The sequence below is a fragment of the Coptis chinensis genome, chromosome 3, assembly GCF_015680905.1.
Source record: "Coptis chinensis isolate HL-2020 chromosome 3, ASM1568090v1, whole genome shotgun sequence".
Classification (NCBI taxonomy): domain Eukaryota; kingdom Viridiplantae; phylum Streptophyta; class Magnoliopsida; order Ranunculales; family Ranunculaceae; genus Coptis; species Coptis chinensis.
Window position 1 is genome coordinate 22,093,158 of NC_141458.1, and position 14,985 is coordinate 22,108,142.

The 14,985-nt window shown below is 36.1% G+C and overlaps 1 protein-coding gene and 1 pseudogene across 2 annotated transcripts; both read left to right on the forward strand.

The window, feature by feature from the left end:
- Positions 1-1,370: 1,370 nt before the first annotated feature.
- On the forward strand, positions 1,371-10,132 carry LOC147508616 (tRNA-thr(GGU) m(6)t(6)A37 methyltransferase). 2 transcript variants are annotated; one of them, XR_015218096.1, is made up of 10 exons: positions 1,371-1,635; positions 1,714-1,835; positions 1,913-2,010; positions 3,424-3,619; positions 3,718-3,810; positions 8,041-8,100; positions 8,226-8,300; positions 8,510-8,590; positions 9,253-9,816; positions 9,925-10,132. XR_015218096.1 is itself a non-coding variant. In XM_086601045.1 (9 exons), the coding sequence occupies exons 1-9, from the start codon at positions 1,563-1,565 to the stop codon at positions 9,625-9,627; spliced, it is 1,173 nt and encodes a 390-aa protein (XP_086457171.1). In that variant the 5' UTR covers positions 1,371-1,562; the 3' UTR covers positions 9,628-9,918. The 2 variants fall into 2 exon arrangements, 1 of the variants encoding a protein (XP_086457171.1); XM_086601045.1 differs by lacking the exon at positions 9,925-10,132 and having other exon boundaries at positions 9,253-9,918.
- Positions 10,133-10,250: 118 nt separating this feature from the next.
- Positions 10,251-14,395, forward strand: LOC147508617 (DNA polymerase eta-like; annotated as a pseudogene).
- Positions 14,396-14,985: the final 590 nt, after the last annotated feature.

The following is a 14,985-nucleotide window of genomic DNA, read 5'->3' on the forward strand; positions in this document are numbered from 1 at the left end:
ACTTTCTTAATGTGGAAACAACAGTCTCGTTATGCGTGTTATTGTCTTACGTGGATATTGTAAAATTGGTATCTATATATTGTAAAATCGTTGATTATGTCTATCCTAAAGATACCTCTATTCCATCTGGTGCAAAACAACATGAGCCAAGGGTTTCAGGTAATTGGTCATTTGAGTGTGGTGGTGCTCATGCTAGAGACAATATTGGTCTTACGTGGATGAGGACGCTAGGCATGTATATCTATGTTGATAGCTTTCTAACAACTAGTAACGAGGATGGAGGCTCCCACACTGCTACTTTCCAACCATCAAATCAGTCTGCTAATCCAAACAAATTGTCTTAGAAGAAGCACAATAGTGTGGAAGGTGGGGGCAATGATGTTATGGAAGGCATGAGGCTTGTTATGCAGAATGTGGCAGACTATTTGCGTGAGAGGACTGCAATTGAGACTCATAAGAACAATGCTCTAGCCGATATGTGGAACTAGATCCGTTTTGTTATTGATGAAATTGATGCGTTGGATGAGGAACAAAATATTGAGGCTATGGAGTTTGTTTCAAAAAATGGTGTTGAAAACATGAAAATGGTTTTTCTCAAGACGAGCACCAACAAACGTGCTAGTTGGTTATTGAAGAAACTAGCTGATAATTGAGTGGTTGAGTTCTTAAGACTTTTGTGGGTGTTTTAGATGCACTTTGGGTATGCTTTGATGTAATTATTTATCTTTTTATGGTGGAGTTCTCAAGTCTTTTGTAGTATTTTGAATCCATTAAATGTTGCAGATGTTACGCGGACTATAGTAGCTTTAGTAAATGTATAATAGTTATATGTTTGTTGGAGGTCTCTATTGTTACTGTTAGACAATATTATATATGAATATGCAGGTGTCATACAAGTGTTTATACTCTATGTTGATAACGAAAAACAGGGTAGTTTATGTCATTTTTTTTCTATACACTAAATTTATTTTTACACGTATCATGTATGTCATATATCTCCACAATAGGAAAGGCCATGCTATGTTTTCCTCCAAAAAAACTATGAGTTTTGAAAAAAAAAAAAAAAAAAAAAAAAGTAATAGTGATGAAATATTATATTTCCAACTTTCATTTCCTCCCCACAATTATTGCATAACAAACATGATTATTCATTTCCTAAGTTTTACTTTTCATTCCATAGTTTACCAAACAGACACCGTTTTTTAAATTGTTTCCATTCCCATTTTTTATTTTAATTTATTTTTTTTCCTCTCCATTAATAAAAATTTTAACAAACACAGCCTTAAAATGTATATATGCCTCCATTGCCCGCAGCGTATTCTGAATTAAAAATAATTGGTGAGATCAAAATGTGAGGGTATGAACTAAAATAGGACATTGAAACGATTAATTTGAACCCAGGCATCTAGATTAGTAGCCTTTGGGCGGTCAATGTTAATAGAGAGTTCCGAATATTTTGGATCCTAAATCGAGTATGGGCTGGGCCGAACTGTTATAGTTATCTGGGTCCTCTAAAAAAAACAAAAAAAGGAAGGGTTTAGGGTTTTAGTGAAGAAGTAGTGATGGGCACCTTGGAAAACTCGAAATGGTTGAAAGTGACGATGACATTGGCAGTTGCAGCTATTTCAATTTCAGGTGATCCCTTTTCTTCAGCAGCTCATATGATTATTATTATGGGAGTACTAAAAGAAAACAATGTATATATCGTTGCAGTTTTTGTTTACAAGAAGAAATCCAAGGAGTTGGAATTAAAGGTCAAGGATCTGGAGATATCTCTCAAGGCTTCCATTGCTAAATGTACTGCTGAAAGGAAAGGCAGGACTAGAGCCCAGCAGGTATAACTTTTTCTTTGGCTTAATCTACAGTTACAGATATAGCCTCATAATCACCTTATATTTATCTGATTCAACAGGCTTTGAGAAAATCTTTGACACAAAGCAACTCTGACTCAAAGAAGACGTCTTACCCTATGACGCCTATTGCCATTGTCGAGTCCTGCTTCCGCACCAGGTATTTTTAGTTACAATTTTATGATGGATGGTGGCAACTCACTGTTTCTTTCTGTTACTCCTATTTCCTCAGCTTGGCATTCTGTTAGATACTTAGAAGGTGTCGCTCGGTCAATTATTACATTCGTTTGCACCTATCATTCTATTAATTCATGACATTTTTAGATCAAGAATTTACTAATTTATACAACAGTGGTAATATCATGTATATGGTCAATAAATACAATTTTTCTAAATTTTATTATAGGTAATGAAAGAGAAGGTTTTGGGAGAAAAGAGAGTACAACTTAATTAGTTTCGGCCGTCCATATGACAAATAGTTGGTTTACAATATGGAAAACAACGAAAATTCTGGGTTGTGGGTGCCCTATAATCCCCAACTAATGTCTTGGCTTAGAACTCTTACAGAAAGACAGTGGAGGGAATCCAATATAAAACTTACATACAAGAAAGAAAAAAAACCAGGAAGACTCTTCACCATGATTGAGGATGACAAACCTCTTTGAGCGTTGTAGCTTGGATGGTTCTTTGCAACCTGTCAAAAATGCTTCGTGTGAAAACCATCTTGAAACGGCATGAAAAGAAAGCTTCATGAGCATTTGGTAGTGAGGGCTCAACAACCCTGATCCATTGATGAGCTCAGAAAGGAATATTAAAATTGTATAATAAATTCAAGTTGGATCAGACTTGTGTACATTGATTCTCTGACAAACTTGTGTAGTTATATGTAATACGTCGTATAGGTTTCTGAAATGTACCTGAGAGAATAAAACTTGTTGCATTTCTTTGCCATCTTTGTTTAGTGGCTGACTTTTTCATCTTTCATGCAATTTTTCTAAGAAAATCCCAGCTCCCGCCTGCCCCTTATATGCCAGCCTAAGTGGTATGAATTACTCTTTCTTGTTGGATAATATAGTTTGAACAAGAGAGACACTCTAGAGAATGGTGAAAAATATTTAGATGGTCTGGTGGCCCAATAACAGTTCTTACTGAGACGCAGAAAAGACTAATGTATGAATTGCCATCTTATACTATTATTATTATTATTATTAGAATTATTATTATATTATATTGTTTTTATTATTATTACTACTACTTTTTCTATTATTATTATTGTTGTTGGTGTTGTTGGTGTTGTTGTTGTTGTTTGTTGTTGTTATTAATATTATTATTTTTTCTTTTTAAAAATGCAAATAAAATAAAAAAAATTCATATACATATTGTTTTGTACACATGAGGTGCCTTGCACTTGCACCACTGTAGTCAGTACAGTTGCACAGCCGGTTTTATTGCATATTTCATATTTGTAAGATTTTCTGTGATATATGTTTCTTGAAAGAACTACCAACTCTCTTTATGTGTTTGAGTTCTTAAAATGTTGCTCATAAGGATCACGACATTTCATTTATTACAGATACGGGACGCCAAGGCAGCCTTTACTGGTACCTCTTGCTAGGGCATGTTTGGTTTTTGATACAAGCGAGGCTCCTCCAGCAGCACTTGAAGGTCTATCAGAATATTCTCATTGCTGGATTATTTATGTTTTTCATTTAAACACCAACATGGACAAGTTTTGGAAGCAGTGCTCTAAAGTAGGGCTCAAGGCAAAGGTACATGTTCATTATCCAGATACTAAATTTGTTCCACGCTTTGTTCCTTATTTTTGAGTTTTATACGAAAGGTTGGATGGAAGTGTTTGAATGGATAGGTGAAACCTCCAAAACTGAAAGGTGGCAAGATGGGGGTATTTGCAACAAGATCTCCACATCGACCATGTCCGATTGGTCTTACGCTTGCAAAGGTAAAACTGAATTTATGATATACACGATAGTTTCATTTTATTATTCATGCACATAAGTAAGTTTCTTTCTACTCTTCCATGATAATACTTGGAGTTCAGTACCATGAGAAATGATTGAGTCAAAGTAAATAAACAATAGGATAGAAACTTTCCTGTTGAGCCAACCCCTAATGCTAGTCATGCCCACGTCTTTGGGGCGCCTATAAAATGAATGAAGGAGCAATATGTCTCTTGAGCATTGTATGGCGCCAAATTTGATAAAGACTTCTGCAAATTATCATCTTCTTCTCCAAATTATCTCTCTCTCTCTTGATTAGTATTTGTCTTTAGATGTGGGGCTAAGAATCAACCTGCCCCTAATGGAATTATATGAAAGTAAAATGTGGGAAGGGAGTGTAGGAAGGGCGATCAAATGTAGGAACCAAAAGCAACATAACATGTGGTAAGAAAGGACCATGGACATGTGGTGGAGAAAGAAATTATGAACTTTTTGGTAAATATTTTCACAGTGAGTAAATGACACAACTTTCTAAGTTTCTAACTACAAATGACTTTTTAAGTTTTTGGTACTTTTGGAAAACTCTCATGTAGATCTTTGAAAGCAGTGATACATACTGAATTCTAAAACTAAATTAAGATTTTGTTAGGCCATCATGAATGTATAGTGGAAAGCTCAAGTAATGTACAACTAGTGATGAGAGTTTTGGTACTATTAACTTTTTGATAGTTTTGGTAGTATTTGCAATGACTTTTTCTAGAGAGAGAAGCTCTGACCTTCTCTTACTAGAAATTGCGTAACCTTATCTCCTAAGAGCTGATTTTAGTAACTTTTCTTAGGTTTCTCATATATTCATGAGATTACTTCCTTTTCTAGTAACTTTTAGAAGGTTTCATCCTTCCTAGATCATCTTCATCCGGCTGAATCAATCTTGCAGAGAACTCTCTTGAAGGGCTACCTAGACTGATTCACGAATTGCAGTCTAGGTCACTCAAGGGAGCACATCTTCTTGGTTGGGAGAAGTTATTTTGAAAGGCTACCTGAACTGATTCGCAAATCGTGGTTCAGGTCGGTCAAATTATCGCTCTCCCTGTTGGGTGATGTTTGCTCTGTTTCTCTAGAAACTTTTCTCTTGTTCTTCTACTATGGCCTTGACTCCTCTTGGGTTGGGGAATGGTAGGAATCAATCACTCTATCCTTCCCCTAGTGGAAGTAAAGATACAGGCCAAACTAGTGTGAAATCTGGAACGATTGTTGTTGCTGAAATGACGAAGAAACCATCCTATGCAGACATGGCTAAACAAAGAATGCAACAAACAGTAGATCTGTTGTCATTGCCGATTCTGACAATGAGAGGGGAAACACCTGTTATAAAAATCTCGGCAAAGTCAGTTGAAAAATGAATAGAAGCTTGCAAGTATGGGTTGGTAGCAAGGTTGGATATGCAGAACATCAAAATTGAAACCATCAAAACGGAAGTTAGAGAAAAATGGAAGCTTGGTGGAACTGTGAAGATCTCTCCTTTAGGTAAGGGCTATATTATGTTTCACTTTGAAAATGAAGAAGACTATAATAGCATTTGGTTTGAGGTCCCTGGTTCTTGAATGGTCAACTGTTACGACCAATGAAATGGACACCAAACTTTAGTATTGAGAAACATAAACAGATCTTATGGCTATGGGTAGAACCTTAGGAAGCCCCAAGAGAGTGGATGCAAATTCCCTGAACAGAGACAACGGGTATTATGCAAGTGTTCTTGTGATCTTGTCAACATGGATCTATCACAACCGATCCCTGACCAGATTTTGGTGGAAATAGTGGAAACTGGCTATGAGTTTTGGCAAGAAATACGGGTGGGTAAGATTCCTAAATTTTGCAGCAACTGTAAAATGGTAGGACACCTAGTGACTGAATGTAGAATAGTGAGGAAAGATATGCCATCTGAAGATAAGGGTAAAGAGTTAGCAAATAAGGAGCATGACAAGGAGGTAGGGCAGGGAATCGGGTCGGGTTTGACCCGAATCCAACCCGACCCGAACCAGAATAATTCGGGTTCGGGTTGATTTTTATATCCGTTTATTTATTCGGGTTCGGGTTCAGGTTTGGATATATTTTTTGGGTTTTTTTTGAATTTTTAGTGTTGTCCGATTGGGTTAGTCGGGTTCGGGTCGGGTTCGGATATTAAATTTCGGATATAATCGGGTTCGGGTTTGGATATTATGAAACTATTCGGATTCGGATATAGCCATATCCGACCCGATCCCTGCCCTACAAGGAGGTCACCCTTACCAGAATTCAAACAAAGAAACACAAGAAACAACAGATGGCTAATGACAAAGCTACTGATGGAACCTCAGCACCATTGCAAGAATGGAGAGAAAAAACAAAAGATAACACAGAAACACCCATAGTGGTAGTGAATGTGGAAGCGGATTCTCATGATTCCGTCAGAAAATTCAGGAGGTAACAACTGTTCAAGATTCACAGTATGAGAACATAAACCAGGCCATTGTAGTGTTTGAAAAACCGAACAATGATGAAGGTGTTAGAGAGCAAGTCGCAGAGTGTGATATCATGGAGGAGCATCAACTTGATGAGGAGCAATACTTAGATGCTGAGAATGACAGAGAGATGGTGACAATACTTACTACAGACACCAATGTATGACCCCTGACCCTGTAGTGATAAGTGCACTGGGTGTAGTTGAAAATTAGGCATCGGTTCAAGTAGGTGTAGAATCTAAGTTCCTAAGCGAATGTTGGGCAGATCTAGTTGGGGCAGATCTAGTTGAAAAAGAATCACATGCTCCTCAAGCAAGCTCTAGTTCTTCGAAGAAAATGAACACTGTGGGCATAGGATCCAATCTTCAGGTTCACCTCAAACCCCCCCTCCATAAATGAATACACTCTTTTGGAATCTAAGAGGTGTTTAGAAGTTAATAGCTAGAGATAGGATAAAAGAGTTGATTAAAACTCATAACCCTCTTGTTTTTTGTTTAGCTGAACCAAAAGTTAAACCGACTTTTAAGAATATTAGTAGTGTGGGCCTGTGTCAGTATGATACTACCATTTTACACAATAATTCTGATGAGTACTTGGGCAACCTTGGATCTTTAACAAAAAAGGAGTGCAAATCAGATATATCTTTAGCTCTAAGCAACATATCACTATTGAGTACAATGGTGTTGTGATTTCCTTTGTGCATGCCAACTGTAATGTTACTCAAAGAAGCTATACATTCTCTAGAGCCTTGGCTGATACTTGGGAACTTCAACTCTGTCTTAAGAGTGGAAAAAAAGATAGGGGGTAAACTGCTGCTCAGAATTGCAGTTACTGATTTTTTTGAAGCTGTGAACTTTTGTGAACTTATAGAGAGTCCTCGGATTGGAGACCACTTGGTGTAATAATCAAAAGGGGGTGAAGAGGAGATATTGCAAACTTGATAGAGCATTTTTCAATGATGCTTTTTACAACACATACCCTGGATGGAGCTACAAGGTTGGAGCTAGACTCAAGTCTGATCATGCTCCTCTTCTAGGAAACAATGTTAAGTGTTCCAAAGCCGAAAAATATTCCTTTCAGATTTAATAATTTCTGGACTAAACATGATACTTTTATAAGTATGGTGAGAACTAGTTGGAACAAAGAACTGGAGGGTGCTCCTTTATACTTGGTCACCCTGAAGCTTAAGCGATTGAAGCAAGATATCAGATTTTGGAACAGGGAGGTTTATGGTGACATTAATGTCAACATCAATAAAGCTCAGAATGACTTGTTAGAGGCTCAAAGTATGGCTGAACAAGACATTACTAACGAGTCTTTGGAAGCTGCAGCAATTGAGAAAGAACTCCTCCTAAATGAAGCACTATCTAATAATAGGTCCAGTACCTATTATTATCTCATACTTAGCGAGAGGCCAATTTCATGGCTGATGCGGCTGCAAAAGTGGGGGCAAACTTAGAGAACCGTGAGGAGTTATTGTATGAAGGAAAACCCCCACCCCCATATATATAAATGGGAGGATCCTAATGCATTATATTTCAGGTTTGACTAACCTTAGGGAAGTAGTTTACCACGGTACTAGTGGTACATTACTTTTCTTGTAATTCTCATTATTCTTATTAATACATTCTGCTTACCTAGCAAAAAAAAAAGTGACGAGAGTTAAAGTATGCATACAGTAAGCGTAAACAATTGAACATACTGATAATGGGACTTCTTGTTATACTTTAGGTGGAGGCCGTCCAAGGGAATATGGTTCTACTTTCTGGTGTTGATCTGGTCGATGGGACGGTATTGTTATGTTTCTGTACAAAGTTAGGCAGTTTGTTGTTATTTATTTATTTTATTTTAATTTTCTAATTGCTGTGATAGTTTTTCTATGGAAATTCTGAGTCATGATTTGGTGTTTCCAACAGCCAGTTCTTGATATAAAGCCTTACCTACCTTATTGTGAGAGCATTAAAGATGCCAGCGTACCCACTTGGGTTAAGGTACAACACATTTCTGTACCATGTTGCAAGTATTGGGATATGATGTAGATAGGAAGCTATCCTGCGTCAATCTGTGGTTTTCTGGAAGGATTTGTGGAATCCGGTGTTTGCTTTAGAGAGTGTTTTTTAGAATTTCTAGTGTACTTATTTGATTTTTTTTATTTTTAGTTTTAATTTATCTTGGGGAATAAATATCACATTCTGTGCAGGACGACGATTTGTTAGCTGTAGCTTCTGTTGAGTTCTCTCCCGAGTTTTTTTCCAGTCTTGCCAACTGCTGGGTGACAGCTGTAAGTTATCATCAGTTGAAAGATCATACTTCTATTATTATTATTATTATTGTTATTATTATTATTATTATTTTTATATCATTATTATTGTTGTGATAATAATATTAATTATTAGTTTTAGTATTAGTATTAGTATTAGTATTAGTATTATTGTTATTGTTATTGTTATTGTTATTGTTTTTATTATTGTTGTTGTTATTTATTTATTAGATTCTGTTTCAAGATCATATTTCCCTGCAATGTCGTTACCTTCCCCAGAAACCCAAAATGCAAAAGCTTGTCTGATCATTATTTTTTCAATCATTTGAGAAACACCTATTCAGGTGTTACAATCTGTCAATCTGAGTCTTACACTTGCGTGTGCTCGGTCTATAGTTGAACAAGGTAAAACTTTTAGTTGCATCTGAGATGTGGGTTTAGTAAACTACCCAAAAACAGGGGAAAAAGAAGAAAGAAAGGTAAGATGTAAAGAACACCAAGGATGTCTGGTTTGATTTTGTCCTTGAAAATATGTTAAGGCTAAAGGGTAGAACTGATTTGTGCTTTTGCAAAAACCCTAGCTTGTACCACCCCTTACTGATTCTGCATACTGCCACTGAATGAAATCTCTGAGCAATAGTGTTGAATAGGCTATTTATGCTTTTATCTGGTTGTTTTCTCAGGAGAAAAACTCACTCTACGCATCCCTTGATGAAATTCAGAGCTTGACCAAACAGGTGCTTTCATGGGATATAAGGTCACTATCTCAACGTATTAGGCCTCATAATGTCGTGTTAAGGACTGATAATCATTCAGAGGGTACTAATCTTTCGGATTTGGAGGACAACAAGGATGAAATTTTGCCTCATGAGAATGCTCAAAGTTCGGTTCCTTCTTCTGAGGATGTCACGTATTACTTGTTGCTGGAAGACTTTGACATCTCATACAAAATCAATGGTGATGGTAATGTTCTTGTGGGGAAGACCATCATTTCTTCTGAGTCGCTAAGAAGGCAACATAGCTGCAGTTCCACTATGTGGACAGAGACACGTGGATAGTGAAATGTATTGAGACTTCTGGGTGGTGGTTCAATGTCTGTTTTCTGGAGCTAGTTTTAGGATGGTTTTGAATGTGTTTCACTATGGGGATATTCAGCATTGTGCTTTCTTTTGATTATTCTCATTCTCATTCTCATACGATGGATTCTCAAGGTGATACCGGAGAGAGACAAAAACGAAGCACGGAGAGTATACAAGAAGACATCACTTTTTAAGTGTTTTATGGTTCGAGAAAAGCTATAGACATGGATCGATATGATTTACTTTAATATCTTTAATTTACTTATGGGTCTGCAGGAGTATACAAGAAGACATCACTTTTTAAGTGTTTTATGGTTCGAGAAAAGCTATAGACATGGATCGATATGATTTACTTTAATATCTTTAATTTACTTATGGGTTTTGGAATGTTTTTACTACTTTAAAGATCAATAATTCTTATAAGCTTTACCAACGAGAACATCTATCTATCTATATATATAAAAGCTCGCATCTTTATTTTCTAGACAGTGCGTTCTCATAGATTTCCTAAAAAAAAAAAGCAACTCTATATATTAGTTAGACCTCCCTAAATTTGTTATTTTCTCCTCTCTTTATTTTTTAATTACTATAGACTCCTTTAATTAATATGGGCTACTCAAACTAAACAATTTCACTTGATTTACATACTAAAAAATAAAAAGGAATTATGGTGTCTGTTCTTTCCGTCTCTTTTGTTTCTCACCAAGGATTTCTCAAGACTCAATATTTCAAAATTCAAATCGAAAGAACTATTCGCCCTCAAATCTATTTGGTTGTCGCTCGTAATAAAACTGACTTGAGTATCCATCGTAATGTAGGTTCAGAGGTTAGAACCTTTGCATGTATGGAATTGATGTTGTTATATAGTTTACATTCACCTTGACATATAGTATATTGAAGAGTTTCAATTGCAAGCAAGTGGTTGCAATTCTTTCCCAGAGGGGTCGATGTGAGAGAGCGTCAATTGATGAAGTGTACCTTGATCTTCTTGATGATGCAAAGTAAACGATGCTATCGAGAAAATCCTCCAGAGAAGTTGGAAGCAATTGATGAAGAGGTTCTCAAATCACATGTTTTGGGGCTTAATGAGATAAGAGAGGATCACTACTTTTTGTTCCGTTGGCTTACTACATGTTTCCATTCTCAAGACTTATCGCGGCATCACCATTTCTTTGATAAAAAATATTGTAATATGTAATTGTACTTTCCTCACGGGTGGCACCGATTGGTTTTAATTCAGAATGGCAACAAGAAAAGAGAAAATGTGAGAGAATGGATCTGCAGTAGTAATACTAATCATAACGATAAGCTACTAGCTTGTGGGGCTATTATTGTGGCAGAACTTCGGATGCAGGTCTTGAAGGAAACCGAGTTTCATGTTATGCGGGCATTGCTCACAACAAGGTAGGAAAAAATATGTTGCCCTTTTCCATCACTTTTTGCCAGCAAAGAGAAAAAGAGAAAAGAAAAAGAAAATGCTCTATCTGTAAATGGGTTTTGGGCCAGTTATATGATGGGTGATATTGTTGGCAGATGTTAGCAAAACTTGCAAGCAGCATGAATAAGTCTGCACAACAAACATTTGTTCCCTTCTCAGCAGTGACTGAACAGTTAGCATCCTTGCCTATAAAGAAAATGTACCTTTTTTTTTTTTCTTTTGGCTTGCTTGATTTCTGTTTCTCTTTCTTATTATGCATTTTCCACTTCAACCCCCACCACCATCGTGCCCATCATCACTTCATAGCAAGTCACCACTTGATCCTAATTATAGGTATTAATCTTTTGCTCTGGAACAATATGGCTAGGAAGCAACTTGGAGGAAAGCTTGGGAGTTCTGTACAAACTGACCGTGGTGTAAATAGTGTTGGAGATCTATTGCAATTTTCAGAAGACTATCTACTAGAGTGTTATGGCGTGAATACCTGGTGTGTTTACTATTGACTATGTGTCCTCTATAATCTTTAGAAATGACAATTTAATGGGTTTTCCATGTGGTTTTGAGTTTATTACTGTATCATATCAAAAGCCTCATAATTCTCTAATTACCCTTAAGAACTAATACCAGCTCAGATAAACTGTGCAACTTCCCTGCCTTAGTTTACTGTCTGACATTAACTTCTACTCTAGCACATGGTTATGGAGTACTGCAAGAGGTGTTAATGGGGATGAAGTTGAAGGTCGTCTTCTTCCCAAGAGCCATGGTTCTGGAAAGACATTCCCAGGTCCACAAGCTCTAAAGACAATCACTTCCGTAAGAAAATTTCTCTCTAATTTTTTCTTGCAAAACTTTTCGAGTGCAAGTTCTTCTTGGCCGCCCCCACCCCCAATACATGTAGACACATCAGTACATATGGTGACGTTTTATGTTAACTATCACGACCCTTTTCAGGGGGCACATTGGGAGATGAGTTTAAGGCTGGCTTTTCATGAATTATGAGTTCTCATTGCAAAAACTAACTCAATCTGCAACAGTCCCATAATCAACATTGTTGAGAGCTAAAGATTAGTTTTATCTTTTTTAAAATTCTAGAAATGAAATATTTAAACTAAGTATCTTTTTTCTCCCATCTATTCTTCTCTGCTGCAAGTTGAATGCTGACTTAATAATCTTTGTGAAAAGTTGAGTGAACGAATTCAGTCTGACTTGGATCAAAACAACAGGGTCGCTCACACACTTACACTCAATGCTAGAGTGTACAAGGTGTATATGTTATTTCTTTCTTTTATACCCTTTCTTCAAAGGAAAAGTTAAGTACACATCATTTCATAACTATACTAAATTGATGTTATTTGGTAGACCAATGATTCAGATTCATTCAAGAAATTTCCTTCCAAATCTTGCCCGCTAAGGTATGGAACTACAAAGATTGAAGAAGATGCACTGAACTGTTTAATTTTGGGATACGTGAGTTCTTAGGTTCATACAGAGCCGAGACCTCTGGAAATCAAAACAATAAGTGGGGAGTAACAAGTCATTCTGTTACGGTGGGTAAAATATTAGCTACACCACCTGTAAGTTCCTTTTTTTTTTTTATAGAACATTTTAGTATTGTGGCATATAAATGTTTGGCGAGGAATCAATAATTACTACTTCGAGATGCAGATTCTATGTCTAACCATCGCACGGGAAGCTTAGGGAGAAAGCAGAACTACGATGGCTTGGTTGAAAGAATGTTTGCGACTAAGGGGACCGAACAGGCTAAAGCAAAGCAAGAGAACATAGACTAAAGCCTTGGTTTTCAGAATCTGTTTTTTAGTTGCCTAGCTGCGGTTGACAGATTCTTAGGCTCAATCTCAGGTCCCCGTCTTTTTGGTACTGTGTATGGGTACGTCCCCTATAGTGTTGCAACTTTTCTAATTGTTTCATTGATTGATGCAATGAAGTTTTCAAGTCAGCTTCTTTGGTAATGCTGACTGCTGGATTGCATTTGAAAACAAGAACACTTTTTTTTTTCATCCTTTCAATATATTCAAAACAGAATTATATTACTATGATGAAAGTAACCAATTGACCATGTCTACCTTTTTGTCTAAAATATTAAGTCAAGGAATTTCTCTTATTCATTTGTGGCCTGGAAAAATAGAAATCAATGGCTTTTTGTTTCTGTACATGCCATCTCTTATATTTCGATACTAGAACGATCTTGGAAATCAGAAATAATTAAAGCGTTATACCGCTTGAAAGGTAATTTCCTTGAGTCTTTCTACAGTAATTGATATATGAGCTTATTTTGTATTACTCATGGATTTTGAAAAATATGAAATTTGAGGTTTGATTAAGTGTAAGATGTTCTGGCCCTTGATGTCTTTTTCTTGCAATTTAATTAGTTCCAAGCTATGAATTAATGTTTTCAAACCCAATATTATTAGGAAACTTATTGTTCTGAATTTTTTTTGTATATGACCCCAACATTTTGACTTATTACCTAATCTTTATATATATAATAGCAAGCCCCTTTGGAGCTCTCTGAAGGTGTCCACATCATAGGGGGATTGCGAGAAATCAGGGCAGTCTCCAACTTAAGAATGGAAACCTACCAAAAACTCACGACTATTCACCGAAAAAAACAAAAACCCCCGGCCTAAAATTACAACACTAGAGATTCTCGGCTAATCTATTGTCTCTCTTCTCTATAGTCTTCTTCATATCAGGTTTGTTCCTTCTATTTGTCCTTTTTACCAGTGTCCATATAGTTTTCATTGTCTTTATTTCTTTGGTTGGTTAAAAAATTTGTAGTAATTTCTTTGTTTTTTTTGTTACGTTTATGCAATTTGTTAATGTGGATAATTTTTCCAGACACTCTGTGCTAATTAAACAGCTCAACACTACCCTGCTTATTCAATCTTTTTTTTCCCCGCTTCGTTGTGTTTTTTAATTTCTTGCTCATCCAATATTATTATGTTGATCGCTTCTTGCTTTTTTTCTAAGAGATGAAACAATTTCAATAAAGAGATTAATACTACTAAATATGAGGAAGTTGGAAAATTATTTCAAAAACGAGCTACACAAGAAACAAGTCATAGCCCCAACTCTCAGGCATCATCCTCAACAGAATACAGAGTTGGTTCAGGGGTTAGTGCATATGTGGAACAAGTCAATGCAGGATTGTCCACCAAAGTTAGCAATCAACACGAAGGCATGGAGTATAAGAGCTGCAAGTCAGATAGATACAAGGATGGTGTAGTGGCTTGGTCTAACTCCTCAAGCTCCAATTACCTTAATGATTCTACTGATATGTCATTGTAGTTGATGCTAGACTTCCCAGGTGGCGATGAGATGAGCTTTTTCCAAGGGCATATTAACAATTACTCATCATTGATTCCAAGCAGCTTGATGATGGAAAGCTATTTAAATTCCTTTTTCTGTATCATACTAAACTTTGGGCGTGGGAAATGTGGTTTGTTAAGCTCATTGTTGTAGTTAGGAGTTCCTTACCCTTTTTGTTGGGAATCAAGGATCTTTTGTTCACTCGGCCCTTTTAAAGTGGGATTATGTTTGGGCTGACAAACCAAAATGGAATAAAAAATAGAGAGTAATTTATAGTATAAGCATTACCTTATTTGCATTATAAGAAATACATCTGCCATCTCTATCGTAGGTTTCATTTCTTTATCCAGTAGCACATACAACTCAAACAAAACCACAAGAAAAAAAAAAAAAAAAAAAAAAAAAAAAAAGAGAAATAATAGCCAAAAAAAAAAAAAAAAAACACACATTGAATATTTCTATAAATTTGTGTTTTCATCAAAATTTGAATCATTACAATATTCTATAGTTAAAAATTTTTGGTACATAATAATTCAAAATTTTAATTTATAAAATATTGGAAAAAATCA